This window comes from Monodelphis domestica, chromosome 2, assembly GCF_027887165.1.
Source record: "Monodelphis domestica isolate mMonDom1 chromosome 2, mMonDom1.pri, whole genome shotgun sequence".
NCBI classification, from domain to species: Eukaryota; Metazoa; Chordata; class Mammalia; order Didelphimorphia; family Didelphidae; genus Monodelphis; species Monodelphis domestica.
The window spans coordinates 153219009-153238137 of NC_077228.1; the positions used below are offsets into that span (position 1 = coordinate 153219009).

Here is a 19129-nt window from a genome sequence, read left to right on the forward strand (position 1 = left end):
TTTCCCAGAATTTTTTTCTCTTCCAAAAATTCTTTTTTCTTTTGTCCCCATGTTGCATCCTCATGTTTTTCCTCATGTTTTGTAAATAAGTTTCTGTGAACTCCACTCTCTTTCTTCTTCCCACTTTTGGCAGTCTGGGCAACTCTCTCTTTGCTACGGCTATCATTTTTCTTTTCCTTCAAGTTATTATTAATAAATTCTTATAAAATATAATACTTGGAGTATTTGGATATTAATTTTTAATCTTACAATCTCATACCCTGAGCACAATGCTTCAGAGTTTTTGTGGTTGTTCAGTCTTTGTCATTTCCAACTAATCATGATCCCATTTGGAATTTTATTGGCACAAAGATATTGGAATGGTTTGCCATTTCCTTCTCTAGTTCATTTTACAAATTAGAAAATTGAGGCAAGCAAGGTTGAGTGTTCCCCCTCCACCCCCCCAGGGTTACAGAGATTGTAAGCGTCTGAAGCCAGATTTGAACTCATACAGATGAGGCTTCCTGATGCCAGGTCTTTCTGCTGTGTGTGACCTGCTTGTCTTGAATTGTCCTCAGAACTTATTTAATTTAATGAAGTCAACCAAAGATGCGATATTGATTATGTATTCCATGGTTAAAATTATACATATATATGTGTGGGTGTGTGCATATATTTATATGTATATGTCTTTGTCTTTCTCTCTTCACAATCTTCTCTCTCCCTTTCTCTCTCTCCCTCTCTCTCTTTCTCTCCTCTCTCCTCTCCCCTCTCTCCTCTCCCCATTTTCCCTTCTCTCAAGTCCTGGCATACATTCTTCAAAATCTTATCTCCTTGATTTCCCATCCTTCATATCCTCTAGTCCTTCTCCCGTCCAAAGGTTGGAAATGTGGTCATTCACAGGTGCAATTCCATTTGTGATCCACATAAAAGCCTTGGCCTCCTCCACTGTTTATTTTTGTAATAAAAACAGAAGAGATTATATTTGGTCCTTGAAGTATTGATGGGTAAGAAGTTGAGGGAGATCATGAGGTTGAGAACCTGGGAGAATAGAAGGATAGTGTTGCCTTCAACAATAGTAGGGAAATTTGCAATGGAAATGGGTTTATAGAGAAAAGGACAGATAATAAGTTATGTTATATCCAAGATGCCAAGAATGTCACATTGAACTGTGCAGTCGAGTTAATAATATAGGGATATAAATCAGAAAATAGACCAGGGTTGAATATATAGATTATGAGCCATCTCCATAGAAATTTTAATTCATAATTCCATGGGAGCTAATGAGGTCACCAAAACAGAGAGAGATATAGAGAAGATAAAGGTACAACCTTAGTTAGGAGGTTCCATAGGGATAATGGCCAGATAGGGAGAAGGAGCAACAGGAGAGAGAAGTGTCATAAAAAGCATTAATAGATAGTGTCCAGGAATGAAGAGAGTGGTCAGCATTGTCAAATATCACAAAAGAAGAAGGTCAGTAGTCCAACAAAAGGGCCACAAGCACATTGCTGGTTGTAGGATTGGAGAAGAGGAGATCTAAACAAGATAATGTGAAAATACGGACAAGAAGATTTTGGCAACTGATTGGCTATATGTAGAGAGTGATGCTGAGAAGTTAAGGATGATGCTGAGGTTGAGAAACTGAGGACAGTGCTAGAAAGATAATGTTTCCTTGGCCAGCAGTAGGGAAATTGACAAAAAAGATGAATTTGAGGGAAAACATAATGAGTTTTCCCAAAATATTTTAAAAAATGTTCTCATAAACCTTTTACAGAGAAAGCTAGTATACGATGGTTGACAAGTTTTCATGAATGAAATTCTGACTATACAAAGAAAAGTCATCCTAGTGAGAAGAGAATGGGAAAACTGTCTAGAGATCTATGTGGTTGTATACAAATTTCATCGAACAGCTTGGTCTTTAAAAAAACAACATATACATAAGATAGAAGCAGGCCAAGTTGATGGAAGAAAATGTGCTAAGTTCAGAGTCAGCTGAGTCTGGCCAGGAAAGTTAAGCATAACAGAAAGGGTCCCTTGTAAATTGGGGCCAGCAGGAAAGGAGAGGGGTTTGGATGGTTTGGGGATTTGTACCACACTCTGGGAAAAGTTCATTGAAGCGATAGGATTGTTGTTGAGGGTGAAAAAAATGATGATGACATTGTGTGGAGTGGAATTCTATGGAGGCTTGTGGAGAATAACTTTAATGAGCAGACAGGAGACTTGATAAGATGCTGTCAGAGCTCATGTGGCTTTATTCAGGGGTGTGAGGATGTGGGGGTTGCATAGAGTGAGGGAGCACTGTCTGGAGAGACCTCTCAGAAACAGTGGACATTTATGCTCAAATTTACTCAGAATTAATAGGGATCCAGCACAATGCTATCTCCTCTTTCCCACCATCTGAGTGTGACGTAATGCTTTTGTATGTTATATTTCTTTATCTTGTTCTATCCTCAGGTTTTCCCAACGCTTTCAAGCCTATGGGAACATTCCTTAAATTTGCACTTTGTCTGTTGAGTCAAATTTGAGGCCTGTCCAAGGTTTTCAGACTGCAACATTTCTCGGGCTCAGGTTGTAACATTTCTCAGGCTGCACCATTTAGGACATGTAGTCAAGATTATGCCTTGTAAATTTTGAGGTTTCTCTCATAGAAATTAGGACACTCAAACCTCTTCCCACAGGAAAGAAGGGGAGTGCAGTCTCTTAGCCACATTTGAAAAGAGGATATTAAAGGCCTATATTTATGTATTACCATATATGAAGCTGCTTGAAGAGGGGGATTCTTCTACTCTTCATAAGGAGAGATTGATATCTCCTAGTGGAGGGCATCTAACTTTACTAATTTTCTATAGGAAGTTGCCAATCTGTGTTTGCTAATTCTAATCAGTGTATTCTGGGGAATAATGTGGAATAATGCACATTTCATCGCACACAACATCAACATAGAAAGTCAGAGATGCCCTGCTCTTATATTGCCTGTTTTCTCTGCCATAGGGAATGTTCTAGGAACCAGAAAGAACAGAACAGAAATCTTAGGGAGATAAGAGAGTACATGGATAAACCTTCATTAGCCCCAGATGTAGTATAATAGCTAATCATGATAACCAACATTTATTAAATTCTTTAAGGTTTTCAAGGATATATATATATATTTACATTTCATCTTACCTGTTAGGCTAGTAAAAGTACTGAAACATGTGACTTGTGAGATAGGGTTAATAAATCTTTATTAAGTTATTAATATGCCCTAGGCTTAAGTTCTGTCAATACAAAAAAAAAAAGACAAAACAGCCCCCGATCTCAAAAGAGCTTACAGTCTAAGAGAGAGAAATAATTGGGGAGGGGGGCAGGGACGAGGGTGATTGAGGAGTAGAGGATGACAACTAGACTGTGCACCTGAGTGACTGGGAAGATAGTGACGCCCTCAACAGTAATAGGAAAATTGGGAAGAAGAGAAGATTTGGGGGAAAATATAACAAGCTCAGTTTTGGAAATATGAAGTTTAAGATGTCTACAAGACATCTTAATTTGTGATGTTGAAGAGGCAGTTGGAGATGTAAGACTGGAGGTCAAAAGAGAGGTTAGGGCCAGATAAACAGAACTGAGAATAGATGAGAGCTGATGAGACCACTAAGCAAAATTGTACGTAGAAGAGGGTTCAGGACAGAGCTTTGGGGGGAACTCCTGGGCAGTAGGCATGGCCTGGGTAAGGATCCAGCAAAAGATACTGAACTGTGGTCAGTTAATAAAAGAACCAATAGAAAGTGGTGATGCAAAAAGGTGAGTATCAAGGAGAAGGAAGAAGTAATACTGTGTAAGACTGCAGGGAGTCAAAAGGGATGAGAACTAAGAAAAGGTCATTGTAGAGAGCAATTTCATCTGAGGCTGTCACTGTCAGTGATATTTGAAAAATTATGTGGAATGAGATAGGTACCAAAGAGTTTAGAAAGTCTTAATATTCTTGTAGATACCACGTAATTTATAAGCCCTCTTCAAGGTAACAAATGGTCCCTACCCTTACTTTGGCTGAGAATCACTCTATGCCCAACTTACTAAAGAACTTTTTAAACTATCTGTCTGTGTCATTCCTAGTGACAACACAGGACCCATTCTGAAAGTCCTTTAGAACCTCCTAGTGCTTCGGCTCTGCTGAAATAAAGTTTGGATCTGTGCTTTCATTAGTATAGGGAACTCCCAAGAGAGGAAGCTGCTACCGACAATGCAGGTCAGAACTTTCCTTATAATTTATAATATTCAATTGGCTTGAGTAGTAGGGTCAAACTCAAGTGGAACCGGATCCTTGCTTTGCATATGGGCCCAGAAAACCACAGATTGGTAGTACTTGTGTTGTGTTTTTATTTCTATTTTTTCATTTTTCCCAGTTATATTTTAATCTGGTTCTTCCTGAGAAGTTAAGTAATTTGCTCAGCACCACATAGCCTGTATGTGTATGAGATGGGACTTCAACCCAGCCTTTCCTGACTTCAGAGCTGGCTTTCTATCTGCTGGACCAAACTGCCCTGTTGGCATAACTTTTGAAAACCCAGAGTCATCTCTACAATCACATGATACATTTGAAGCTTATGACCATAGTTCTGTTTAAACAATTCATTTTTGTTTAAACCCATAACTTTGGAAGAAGAGCAGTAAGGTCTAGGCAGTAGAGATTACATGACTTGCCCAGGGTCACACAATTTAGGAGGTGTCTGAGGTCAGATTTGAACCCAGTACCTCCCATCTCTAGGGCTGGCTGTCCCTAAACAATTAATTTTTAATGACCAAGATTTGGGGGGGGGGGCGAGGACAATGGAACAATGAAGCATTTCCTTGCTTTTGCTGGTTTCAAAAGATCCTTTTTCTTTCTATATTGAGTTTTTGATATTTTAAAAATAAAATTTATTGACATTGTTTTTATATCACCTGTGATTCTTAGCATATTCTTCCTTTGTACTCCTCCTTGAAAGACATCTGTTAAGACATAAAAAGTGCAACTATAAATGTTATTAATGATGTGGAGTGTTCTTTCATAAGTTTGTTAAGAATGTTCATTCTTTTTGTGAACTTTCAGATTTAAATTACAATTTTTAAAATGAGGAAACATGCCAGTTGTTCTAAGTCTTAATGCAGTTTTAAGCTGATTTCTGGGATACCTAGAGTAATCATGATTCAGGATTTAGGCAGTCTCATTTGATTCTCTTGATCCTTTCACCTTTTTTTTTAACCCTTATCTTCCCTCTTTGGCTCAATATTGTATATTGGTTCTAAGGCAGAAGAGCAGTGAGGACTAGGCAATGACTTGCCCAGGATCACACAGTTAGGAATTGTCTAAGGCCATATTTGAACCTAGTACCTCTCATCTCTGGGTCGTTCTCAGTCAGCTGAGCCATCAACCTTCCCCCTTTACCCTTTATTCTTAATGAAAATAAAGTTAATAAATGAGAAAAAATCATTCCCCTTTAGAATTTTTGACCAACCTACAATTTTTACAATTATCCTTGTATATTACAGTCTTTAGAAAGGAATTTTTGTTCAAATCTTTTAAAAGAGCTTATAACCTTAACATCAGAAATAGTTAATTAGACCATAATAAATTTTTTAAAAAGAAGGTAGCTTTTGCTGCACAAAGAAATATGTATTTTATGATGCTTTTGTGGAGGTTTTTTGTACATTCTAATTTTAATCCAGTTCTATTCAATAAAAATTAAGTATCTATTTTTACTTTTCCTATTACCTCTTTCTTTTGAAGCATGGAGCCAAGTTAGTCCTTTATTTAAATGAGTTTTTGCATAATCACCAAGAAGAATTGACTGAAGAAGAACTAACCACAGCAAGATTATTCATGAATATTTTAAAATTGAGTGGTCATAAATGCACTCTTCCCAGTCTGCCAACAAAATCAGACTTCCTAAAAGTAATTAAAGAGGTGAGTCAATATAAATATTACTCTATCATGAGGAATTTCATCATATAATGAAACTTTAAAAATTAAATAAATTGTTTTCTTATGCTATGTAAAAATCGTGTAATTCACTTCGTCCCAGTGTCGTTTTGTTTATAAATGCTTCTTTTCTACAACAAAAAAAGAAAAAGAATTAAATTTTCAGTAATTACAATGATAATTAAAAAAAAATAAAATCCTTACCTTCTGTCTTGGAATCAATACTGTATATTGGTTCCAAGGCGGAAGAGTGGTAAGGGCTAGGCAAAGGGGGTTAAGTGACTTGCCCACGGTCACACAGTTGGGAAGTGTCTGAGTCCAGATTTGAACTTAGTACCTCCCGTCTCTAGGCCTGACTCTCAGTCCACTGAGTCGGCTGCCCCCTCAATGATCATTTTTTAAAAGATGCTTTGATGGAAAGCTAATTTTAAAACTTTAGACCTCATACATCTAAAGAGCAAAAATAGTATAAGCACCTATGTAGTATCCAATAAATTTTTTCTTAGTATCTCAAAGAAAGGGGGAAAAATTACCTTTTTCCTTTAATGAAAGCTTATTTTTTCTTGACCCACCCTTCATGTTCCCTTAAGTCCAAAAGAAATGCTCTGTGATATCTGTAGTGTTCTGAGGAGAAAACAAATACAGGTTCCATGTTTTGGTTTCCAAAGTGATATTGTTTTAACTTGCTTAACTTTTATTTCAAAATCAGTTATTGTCATTGTATCGATAGCTAAGTAAATCATACTTTGTTAGAAAATTATTATTCAAAATATTTTTTAGGAGTTAATGAAGTATGAGATTGAAGAATCTGTGAATAAATCAACTTGGCAAAAAACAGTCAATAATAATCAACAAAGGTAAGCTACTTTTTTTTTTTAAGTTTTATCTTTGAGGAAATTATAGACTTAATATGCATTTTTATCAACTAACATTTTCAACAGTGCTTTATTATATGGCTAGGGTTTGAAACTGTGGTTTCTTTGGAATAGGGAGCCCCTAGGTAAGGAAACTACACCTTCTCTGCAATTTTTTTTTAACCTTCTGTCCTAGTATCAGTTCTAAGACAGAAGAGCAGCAAGGGCCAAGCAATTAAGGGTAAGTGACTTACCTGGAGTCACACTGCTAGAAAGTGTCTGAGGCCAGATTTTAACCCAAAGCCTTCTAACTCCAAACCTGGTGTTCTGTCCACTGAGCTACCTAGTTACTCCTCTCTGCAATTTCTATAAATCTTAGAGAATTGCTTAGAGCTTTGGAGGTGGAGTGGTTTGCAAAGGATCACACAGCCTACACAGAACAAAGACAGGACTTGATGCCAGTCTTTCTGGCTTTAGTTGTACTACTCTCTATCCACTGTGCCATGGGGCCTCTATATGTCCCTATTTATATAAACATAGTATAATACTTGTGTAGCAGGCAAAAAATAAGCATTTATTTAATTTATTATTTAACTAATAAAATAAATATTATTTAACTTATGTGTGTTTATGTATATGTTGGTTTAGGGATATATATTAGTAAAGATTATATGAATCAAAAAATTTTGTGTTTACTATGGATAAGCACTGTGCTAAGTAAGTGCTTGGGAAATAATAGAAAAGTCAGTCTCTACTCTCAAGGAGCTCTCATTTTGATGAGATGGACATCACATGAAAGGTTTCATCTATAAGTCCAATGGAAAAGGGTCCCTGGTCCTTATCCTAGAGCTTCAAAAATCATATGGTAATAGTGCTTCTTTAATGCTATTTTCCTGGCAATTTCATATTAATTTCTGATGTTCAACCATTTGACAGTACCAATTTTCTTTCTGGGTCCTTAATAGCTGTTGTTTTAGCACCCACAGAAACAATTGCCAGTCTTCAAAAAAAAAAAGGATGAGAGCTTTGGACACTGGGCTGCAAGGTTGCTGTTCCCAAAGCTCTTGGGTTCAAGTCCTGGGCTTTCTCCATTGAGGTCCAAGAGGAGATGGTGAATAAGGTGATGCCAGTGGTTTGACCTGGCTGGCAGGCAGCCTTTTCCTCTTCTTTCCTACCCTGTTGCTTCAACCATGCTAGCTTACCTGTCTTGTGAGTGGCAGCTACATGGCAATCAATAGGGATAGCTCTTTTTTTAAAAACCCTTACCTTCTATTTTAGTAACAAATCCAAGACAGAAGGTCAAGGACTAGGCAAACAGGGTTCAGTTACTTGCCATGAAGCACACAGCTGGGAAGTGTCTGAGGCCAAATTTGAACCAAGTCCTCTAGACTCCAGACCTGGCACAAGGATAGCTTTTTTTAAATAGCAATTTCTTCCCCAGATGATGTCTATGAAGGCTGTGTGGTAGAAGCAGCACTAGTTAGGGCTGGGGGCTCCACTAGGAGAACTCTTATGCTTACCTATTGGTGACAGCTGGACAGTAATTGCTACTGATAATGCTGAGGGAGATAAGCCCTTTCTCCATAGTCATTTCTCCCTTCACTAATGGCTGTGGGGAATGAGCTTAAAATAGGTCTGGTCGTTTGGGGGTGCTTCTAGGCTCATAGATTCAGCAATTCATGCTGTAAATAACATTGGTAATAGAAAATTGCATAAATGTATATAAATTCAAGTTTTCAAGTTATGTATAACTTGCAAATTTCAGTTTATAATTGCATTTATCTAAATATATTTTGACATGTTTCTGTTCGTTTAGTCTCTTTCAGCGCCTAGATATGAAATCAAGAGATATTTCTAAAATAGCTGCAGATATTACTCAGGCAGTGTCACTTTCTCAGGGAATTGAAAGAAAGAAGGTGATTCAACATATCAGGGGAATGTATAAAGTAGACTTGAGTTCCAGTAGACGCTGGCAGGAACTTGTTCAACAGCTTACGCATGATAGGTAAGCAAGAATATAATTGGTTCTTCTGGTCAAACTTTTATATTTTTCATGTAGTTAGAATATTTTAGACACTATTTTTAAATATCATCTCATTCCAATCGTCAAGTTGACAGTATTATTTTACATCTTTAGAATGTAAATATTTTATGTTTAAAATGTTTTATTTTTATGTTTTTAAAAATCTCTATGGGAGGGTGTCAGGTAAGTTGACATATTTTTAAGAATCAATAAAATAAACAATCTGGAAAAGAGATTCACTAGCAAATGCTCTCTTTTCAAAGCCAAATTAAATCTGTCACATCCAGTATAGTTTACACATATAGTTTAAGTATCCATTAAGTATTATCTTCAACTAAATCAGGTAAATCTATAAGAATTCATCCACTGCCCACAATAATCAGAAAATTATGATCTCTGCAGCCCTGTCTTGACAATTTCCTTGTAATCACCTGACCATAGCCAATTTCAGAAACAGTAGTTCTAACCCATCTTCAGCTGAGCCATGTGTACTCTGTGGCTTGGTGCCATTTTTATGTTTCAGAAAATATTTTAATGAGGAGAGTTAATACTAATTTTATTCTTTTTAAGAAGAAAAGATGGGTAGGAGGTTTTATGGTTGAACAAGAAATCAGTTTTAGAAGTGAAATTTGAACTCAGGTTTGTTTTTCATACTATTTCTCATAAGCCACAGTTTAATAATATGCCATTCTTATCTAATACAAAATACCTTGGTTATGTGTTTATTATAAATTGCTACTATTAAGTGGCATCATACAAATTTCATAATAATTTATTATTAATTATACTTCTATTAATGTTTCTGTATATTCATTTGTAGAGCACTCTGGTATGACCCTGTCTCTTATCCAACTTCTTGGCAGTTGGATCCAACAGAAGGTCCAAACAGAGAGAGACGCCGTTTACAGAGGTGTTATTTAACTATTCCAAATAAATACCTTCTTAAAGACAGGCAAAAATCAGAAGGTAATATTTGTTTCTTTTATATTTGTGTTTACATAATTGATTCTATGCACATAAAAATAATGTATGTTTTCCTTTTTTTTTAATCCAACAGAAGTAATTAAACCTCCCCTTTCTTACTTATTTGAAGATAAAACACATTCTTCTTTCTCTTCAACTGTAAAAGATAAAGCAGCAAGTGAATCTATAAGGTAAACTTGTAAATAGAACAAAAAATTTTATTAGCTTTTTTCCTAAATTTGATGCCATGCGAAGTGTCCAACATTTAAAAAATTACAGAATGTATACAGTAGATGTTAAAGTAGTATTTTTATGAAGGATTTTTAGGTCTTTTATATGTGTCAGTGTGAAATGTTCCAAACTGACTAATCCAAAGAAACCAGCGGTAGGAAATGAATGCAGTATTTCATAGAGAGGTTTGTTGAACAATGGAAGTAATGGCATCATAAATAGTAAAGATATAAGCATTTCTTCTTAGCTCTTTATTCTTGGTATATGTGGGAATGTTAATTTTAGAAAAGTGGTGCAGTGCTATCCAAATGGGTTCTCTCCTGGTTTATTCCAGCTTAGATTGCATCTGGGCAAAAAAAGAAATCAAGGCCAAGAGTGGAAATAAATGTATGTGTATGAAGATTGTATAATGGGGAAAAATAATGAATTTGTATTAGAAGATGAATTTTAAGGAAAAACATGTGGACCAATAGCAATTTGTTTGGGAAAAGAAAATACAAATGAATTTGTCCATCACTCAGCATTTAAAAAGAAATGTAGAGGCAGCTAGGTAGTACAGTGATGAGAGTGCCAGGCCTGGAGTTGGGAGGACCAGGGTTCAAATCTTGCCTCAGACATTTCCTAGTTGTATGACCCTGGGTATGTCGCTTAACCCTAATTTCTTAGCCTTTGCCATTCTTCTGCCTTAGGAGTGATACTAAGACAGAAGGTAAAGGAGAAAGAAAAGGAAGAAAAGAAGGGAGGAAGGAAGGAAGAAAGGAACCTGTGAAATAAGGAAAAACTGGGAAGTGGTCAAATTGGAAGTTTAATCAGGTAGAAAAAGGGAGGAAAGATAACTACTACAGACCCAATGAAACCCCATTCTCCAGAATCACTAGTGATCTCACACTTGCCCAGTCTTAATGACTCTTTCTCAAGTCTCATCCTTCCTGGCCCGCATACAGCATTTTATACTGCTCAACCTCTTCTCCTCTTGCATGGATACTTTCTCTTTGAGTTGTCATGACACTCTTTCACTGGTTTTTTTTCCTCTCTAACCAACTCCTCATTCTTGGTCTCCTTTACTGGTTATTCTTCCATGTCATGCCTACCAACTATGGGTGCTCCCTAGGGCTCTGTCTTGGGCCACATTCTGATTTCACCGTTTTCCTTCTTACCAGTGATCTCATCTACTCTAATGAGTTAATTTATATAATCTCTTTGCAGATTATTCCTAGATCTATATATTGTCTCTCTCCTGTCCTGTATTTGCACATCACCAACTGCCTCTTGGATATTTTAATCTAGTTATCCCATGGACAACCCAAACTCAAACAATGTTCAAACAGAATTCATTTTCTTTCCTGCAAAAGACCTTCTCCTCTTCTAAATTTCCCTCTTACTCTTAAGAATACTATCATCCCTCATCACTCAGCCTCACAACCTAGATGTCACCCTTAACTCATCACTCTCTTTCACTATATGTATCCAGTCTGTTGCCATATCTTGCTATTTCTACTTGTACATCTCATATCTGTTTCCGTCTTTCATTTCATCTATAATCCTAGTTTAGACCACTCTAAATTGCCTCTTCTTCAAGTTCCTCTCCTGTTTAGTCCATATTCCCCTCACTTGCCAAGGTGATCTATCTAAAGTGTAAGGTTGGCTATTTATTAATTGCAAGATCAGATATAAAGGCCCCTTTTGGGCATTTAAAGTTCTTTATAAATTGCTCCACATTCTCTCTTTCCTGACTTACCCTCCCTTATACTGAGCTTGTAGTTTCTTGTACATGACACTCCATTTCTCCTGTCTCCTTTCCTTAGTATCAGCTCCTAAATTCCTGGTATGCTCTCCCATCTCACCTTCAACTTCTTGGTTTCCCTGGCTTCCTCAAGACTCACTAAGTCCCACCTTTTGCACGAGGCCTTTCCTGGTCTCCTGAACTGCTAATGCTTTCCTGTCTCAGACTGCCTTCCAACTACTTTTTCTGTGTTCTGTATATAAGTAGTTATTTACATGTATGCTCTAGGACAAGGACAGTTTTTTTGTGCCTTGTTTTATATCTCTAGCACTAGCAAAATATCTGCCATATAGTACTTAATAAATGCTTGTTCAAATGATTGACTGGCTGGTGAATTAAAATAGATCAAAAGATTTTAGCCAAAGTTTTTTTCATTCTTCATTGCAGATGACAGGAAAGTCAAGTTGATATATTAATCAAATGTTTATACAACTGAATAAAAATAAATGCAATACTATATATGTAGAACTAGTTTCAGTAACTATTCCTTTTCCATTAGCATGACAAATAAGCTACTTTAAACATAATGAGGTTATCTAAAGTGATCCAGTTGCTCTTTAGTTTGTTTATATATCTTATTATATATGTATAATTAATTAATATAAATAATTAATTAATATATGGTCATATATTATATATTACATATGTAAGATTTTGAAAGAAAATTAAAGTTATAAAACATAGGAAGGCTTTTAAAATGACAAATTTGTTTTATGGTAAAACGACTGTGGCATTATTAGCTATGTTTCAAAATTCTGAATGTTGAAAATTTTCTTTCAATAATCATTTAGAATAGATTTTGATAAATATCTCATACCTTTGAAGCCCCATACTTTTTGCTGAAGTATATTGCTTGAAGAGGAAAAATACACAGTAAAATGGGTCAAAACATTAGATCACAGTAATTTTTTCACTGTTTTGACAGAGTGAATCGAAGATGCATCAGTGTTGCACCATCTAGAGAGACAGCCGGGGAGCTATTATTAGGTAAATCAGCATTTTAAAGAGTATGGCACTCATTCTCATCTCTCCCTTCTTATCTGAACATATTCTGACATTAAATTTGTCTTGTATTTCTAAGAAACACTCCAATTAAATCAAATTCCTCTGAGTTCACATCCATTATTATGCCTTAAAAGCATTGTAGTAACACTGGAATTTTTAAGTTCTGTGGTCAGAGTTTTTTGCATACATGGTAAGTATATACTGCAATTTTTAGACATTCCTTTGTTGCATACTAATTTAGATAGTGAATGCCAGAAATTACTAGCATATTTGCTTATTTTCATATTCTATTCAAATATACTTATATGAATTCAAATGTCAGGGGCAGCTAGGTGGCTCAGGGGAAAGCATGCCAGAACTAGATATGAGAGGTCCTGAGCTCAAATTTGGCCTCAGATACTTCCTAGTTGTGTGACCCTGGGTAAGTCATTTAACCCTACTTGCCTCGCCCTCCTTGTTCTTTTGCCTTGGAACTGGAGATTGTTGTTTTTTTTAATCCATCAGCTTCATATGATTTCTCTTCCACAATTCTTGTCACATTTATGCACTAGATTTCTGAAATTGTCAATATCCTTCTAATTTGTCTGGACATTTACATTTCCCTGTGCAGGAAGGGGGGAAAAATTTCTTTAGTGACACCCCTCAATGTTAAGAAATAGAAATGCTTTATTTGTTCTTAGTACGTATACAGACTCAGTGGGGCTGTTGCATTCCTCATAGTTGTCTTAAGGTTATTGTTTTGCCTGTAGGCTTTCCAAGAATTCACAGGTTATATAATATATGAAGTTTAATATTTCACTTTCCCTTAAATTAGTCACCTCTATTCTTTATATTCAATCTAGATCTCAAGAATAGCCAATGTATATTTGAGAGAATCCAATGAAATTTTCTAGCATGTAGAAAATTTCATAATAGGAATGTATCTTAAAAGTAGTTAATGAGCTTGTGGGTATATTTTGTCAGCCTCGTAGTCAAATCTTGGAAGTTAAATGCCTTGGTACAAAGATGGTACTTAATTGGGAGTAACAGTATTAAAGATTACTTGAGTTCATATACTGTCTCTGCCACTAAATAATTTTGTGAACATGGCCAAATCATTTATGGCCTCAACAGCCTCATAAAATAGCATTGTAAAACTTATAGCACTAATTTTGCAGCATTGTTGTGAGATTCAAGTGACATAAGTACTTTGCAAAACTTGAAAAGTTATACAAATAATATAAATAATAGCTTTTATCATTCTTTTTTATAGAAAACTTCATATTCTAATTAATTGTCCATGTAGGTAACCATAACCCAAATTTTCTAGCAATCTTGCTGTAGTAAAACTCATGCTCAATGATAATACAAATACTTTTTTTGTTCATTCTTTATCATTGGTTTTCTGCAGGTAAATGTGGAATGTATTTTGTTGAAGACAATGCTTCTGATACAGTTGAAAGTTCGGTGAGTAATGGTTTCAGCTTGCACAATTAGGAACTTAGCTACTTATGTTACTTATTCTATTCTTTTCTCCCTCTGTGCACACCATCTTATAATCAAATTAGACCATTCTTTGTTCCACCAAAGAATTCTGAGTTTCCCTGCCTCCACACCTTTGATAACATTATTTTCTATGTAGAGAATATCTTCCCTTCTCTTCTTGATCTGTTCAATTCATATTAATCCTTTAAAGTTCAACTTGGATTCCATGATTTCCCTGAATTCCTACTCCTAGACTTTACCCTGTCAATAACAATTTTAGCCCTTAGGTCTCATAGACCATTTGTTTTTCACATCTCATTTAATAAAAAATTCTTTTGCATTATTATTTTCCTGTATCTCATTGATAAATGTTGTTGATTGAAATGTCAAGATTTCATATTGTCTGTCTTGCATTTTCAGAATGGTGTGCACTCAAATCATTCCTTTAAAAAAAAAATCTCTAGTCTTTTGTCATTTCCAGGTAGTTGTTATAGTTCATCCTAAAGTCTTTCACTTTCAACCTGTTCTTCCTCAACATAGTTTTTAATGTTAACAAAAGATCTGCTGGCTTCCCTCTTCCATTTCACCATTTAATTCACAAATTTATGATGATATCAATAACTTACATTGACTTTCTTCTTTATAAGATGGTGAATTACTTCATTAATCAAGTTTTACCAAGGTCTAATAGTTATAATTTTCCCTGACACTGAAATTTTGCTGTTACCTCAAGACATTTGAAACGTATAGTAATGTTATGAGTATGTGATGATTCCAGGAATTCATGAGAGAATTCACAAAACTTATATTAACATGAATAATTCTAAAATGAATAATTTGAGGGTGATTCATCTTGTTTTAATATAAAGAAATTAAATCAGAATTCTTTTCTAAAATGCAGCAATTAACACAGAATTGTCCCTAAATCTAAATAAAGTTAAAGCATTTTAGTCTCTAAAACTTCTTGCAGCTTCTGTAAGATAAAAGAAAGGTAGTTTGTTTTGAGGGGTTGATTCTGAATCAAATGTTTATTAAAAATACCAAGAATAATGTTCATTTGAATTCTTTTCAAGAACAGCATCATTTGAGAGTGTTCTGAAAACTCCATGGGTTTATACCTTTCCCACTTTCCTCAGGCCCCACCCTTCTACTACACATAGTATATTATGTACATCTGGGCATATTTTCCCAACTGTTCTTTGTCTCCTATATCAGTAGCCGCCCTTATTCAACTCAACAAACATTTATTTAGCACCGGTATAGCACTATGCTAGTCTCTGAGGGAGTAGCAAAAGTTTAAATAAGATATGATCCTTGAATTTATGTGCCTTATTGTCTAGTGAGGGAGATAAAACATACAAACATACATAGACTACTATAATACACCTTAATAAATGTTGTTGATGAGTGCAAATGCAATTGATATATGAGGTCTGAAGGATTACCCATCCATGCAAAATGGAGGAGGCATAATGGAGATGGTATTTGAGTAAATCTTTACAGGATAACTAAAAATTCCATAAGCAAAGAGAAGAAGGGTTGGGGGCATTCCATAGAGAAGGAAGAGTGTAAGCAAAAGCATAAAATACACACACACATACATAGTAGACACTTCATGTTTATTGAATTTAATTGAATGATTAAGGTCAGAATTGAAACCCAGAAAGATTTTGGAAGGCTAGAACAATGGACTGAGTCTAATATTATAAAATGTAATCATAATTAATAAAAGATTCTGTGCTTTGATTCAAAAATATCATTTCCATAGAATATGTAAGGTATTTCTAGAACTTATGTTAAAAAATCTAAGAATTTTGGTGAACTATAAGCTCAATATGAATACAAACAATCAAATAGCAATTTGAAAAACTAATGCAGTCTTTATCTACATTATCTTCTTGGAGGAAGGGCAGAGGAATATAGACCTATAGCTTTATGGTATACAAGCCATTCTAGGAGGATCACTTGAAGGAACTGGATGATTACTGTTATTTTGTTGATTAGTCATATCGAATTCTTCATAACCTCATTTGGGACTTTCTTGGTAAAGATACTGGAGTGGTTGGCTGTTTCCTTCTCCAATTCATTTTGCAGATGAAGAAACTGAGGTAAACTGGGTTAAGTTGTCCAAGGTCACACATCTAGTATCTGAGGCCAGATTTCAACTCAGATCTCCCTGACTCCAGATCTGCTGCTCTATCCCCTGTGCCACCTAGCTGCCTGAAGAAAAGATGACTTGATAAAACCTGATAGTTGTCATCTTCACCTGTAATGTTGAAAAGGAATTTGAATTTTTTTTATTCCTTCCCTAGACCCAAAGTTTATAGCTAGTAATGATGGGTGAAAGTTGCAGCAGGGTTAGAAAAAAATCTTTTGACACTGTGCTGTTATAATAGGAGCTCAAGTCTCTATTTCTTCTGTTTCTTTGCCACTTTTCCATTATTTTTAAATCTGTTTTCTAGCCCAACAACTTGTTTAAAATTAGTTTCTTGAAGTTATTGTCAATGACCAGCAGAATGTGGTCTCCTAGACTTTAGTCTCCTAAAGTGTTAATTGAATGTTTTCATTTTTTAAGAAAATAATTATATATGTTTATTTGTTTTTAAGGAATTAGATATATGTGTTTTTGCCCTCCAAAATAGAAAAACCTAGGTGGCACAAGTGGATAGAGCACTGAACCTGAAATCAGGAAGGCCTGAGTTCTAATCATGCCTCTGTCACTGTCTTAGCAAGTCATTTAACCTGTGTGCCTCAGTTTCGCTACCTGTGAAATAGGGATAATAATAATAGCACTTGCCTCCCAGGGTGGTTGTGAGGATCAAATGAGTTAGCCTATGCAAAGTATTTTGTAAACCTTAAAGCATCATATTAGTGTTAGCTGCTCTCATCATCATCATCGTTGTCGTCATCATCATCATCATCATCATCATTGTTATTATACTGTGTTGCCTCTGAGTTTTATAGCATACTCCCTGCCTTCCAGTAAATCTGAACTGCTTACCATTGGCCAAGGAAATATAATGTTATTTCCCACTCTTATGCTTTTGTTTATGAATATCTTCTCTGCTCATTGATTCAGGTTTGGAAACTACTATCAGCAGAAATAGCGAAGTGTGAAAACAGTATTTTACAGGAAGGAACTTCCAGAGATTATTCCTAATAACATTTTGTTTAAATTTTAACTTCCTTCCTTCTGTGAAGCATATATATCCAATAACATGTCTAATTCCTAGTGAAAATATAATTAAAATAATTTCTGCATTTTGTCTTATGTATTCCATAATAAAAATTCCTTTTCTTGGTTACTTTCTTAGAGTCTTCAGGGAGAAACAGAACCAGCTTCATTTTCTTGGACATATGAAGAAATTAAAGAAGTTCATAAACGTTGGTGGCAATTGAGAGATAATGCTGTTGAAATATTTTTAACAAATGGCAGAACCCTACTGTTAGCTTTTGATAACACAAAGGTAGATTTAATATTTTATATGTGTGTACATATATGTGAAAAAGTAATAAATATTAATTATATGATATTTTTATATACATAAACATTTTAATGGTGTTTTAGGAATTACATTTACAAAAATGAATTTTAAATATATATGAATAATAAGAGTTTAAGCACTTCTTTAGATAAAGATTGTGGTGAGATCCCCCAAAGACATTTGGAAGTTTTGCAAAGAATTGTTGTTCATATTTGACTCAGTGGACCTGTGGACCCTAGCACACCTTTTCATAGCAAGGATACTGGAGTGATTTGCCATTTCTATAGAAGCAAACAGAGGTTAAGTAACTTTCCTAGAGCCACATAGCTAGTGAGCATCAAAGAGCTGATTTGAACTTAGATCTTCTTGTGACTTCAGTCACAGCTCCCTCTCTCCTCTGCTCCACGTATCTGCTCATCTAATCAAGATGGCTTTCACTTGTGCAATGCCTTCCTCATCTCCCTAAATTTGGAACATGAATTCTTTTGCAACCAAGCTGAAAACATTTAAAATAGGAGTGTCAATCAAAGGTTTTAAAAAGTTGGTACAAATTTTGTTCTAATTATTTCTGACTCTAAAGTCCTATTTTCTTGATCTGATAAAGCCTACTGTTTTGCCATATTCTCTTGAGAACATACCTAATTATCAAAATGACTGTGGAGCTTTCTTCTTGTTCCTGCTGTTAAAGCTTTCATATTTTTTTAAGTATACAAATGCTTAGTTAGATACTTAAAATCTGTACTTTGTTAAAACTTGGTTATTGAATTGCTTAATTATAACAAATTTATTATCAGCTGCTTAGAGCAGTAAAACCTGAATAATAATTCTTCTAAAAGCTCCTTTTTTATAATGGAAAAGCATTTTCAGTGTAGCAGAAATCTTAGTATGAAAATATCTATTTTTAAGTCCTTTTCCTTTTGTATTTCTCAAACTAGTATTAATAAGGACTTTTGTTTATAACAAACAAATTATGTCTTGGAAGTTTGACAGATATTTTCAGATTCCCAGTTCCTTTAGGTTGTTTCTAGCCTCAAGAAAATAATATTGCTGCTAACCAATATATAACTTTGTAAAAATTACCATAGAAATATGAATTTAGATATGAAGCTATGTGGAGATTTCTTGCCAGGAAGTTACTATAAGTAGTTCTAATGAACATGAAAGTGGTAATTTTTTTCATTGAGGCAATCTGTTTAGTGTTTGGAGGCAGCTGCTTGACTTAGTGGCCCTAGAGTCAGGAAAACCAGAATTCATCCAGCCCCAGTCACTTACTGTGTGATCTTGGATAAGTCACTTACCCTCTATTTGTCTTAATCCTCTAGAGAATGAAATGGCAAACCACTTCAGGCTCTTTGCTAATAAAACTAAATAGACAATATTGGCATATTATAGTCCACGGGGCCAACA

General features: G+C 35.1%; 1 protein-coding gene across 4 annotated transcripts in view; it reads left to right on the forward strand.

The window, feature by feature from the left end:
• The window catches only part of LYST (lysosomal trafficking regulator), a 248382-nt gene that overhangs the window by 176311 nt on the left and 52942 nt on the right, over window positions 1-19129 (forward strand). For all 4 annotated transcript variants that reach the window (XM_056816097.1, XM_056816099.1, XM_056816098.1 and 1 more), the window contains 8 exons: window positions 5723-5899; window positions 6695-6771; window positions 8585-8773; window positions 9612-9757; window positions 9849-9945; window positions 12694-12755; window positions 14164-14219; window positions 17552-17704. In XM_056816097.1, coding sequence (XP_056672075.1) covers window positions 5723-5899; window positions 6695-6771; window positions 8585-8773; window positions 9612-9757; window positions 9849-9945; window positions 12694-12755; window positions 14164-14219; window positions 17552-17704 — 957 coding nt within the window. The remainder of the gene's footprint in view (window positions 1-5722; window positions 5900-6694; window positions 6772-8584; window positions 8774-9611; window positions 9758-9848; window positions 9946-12693; window positions 12756-14163; window positions 14220-17551; window positions 17705-19129) is intronic.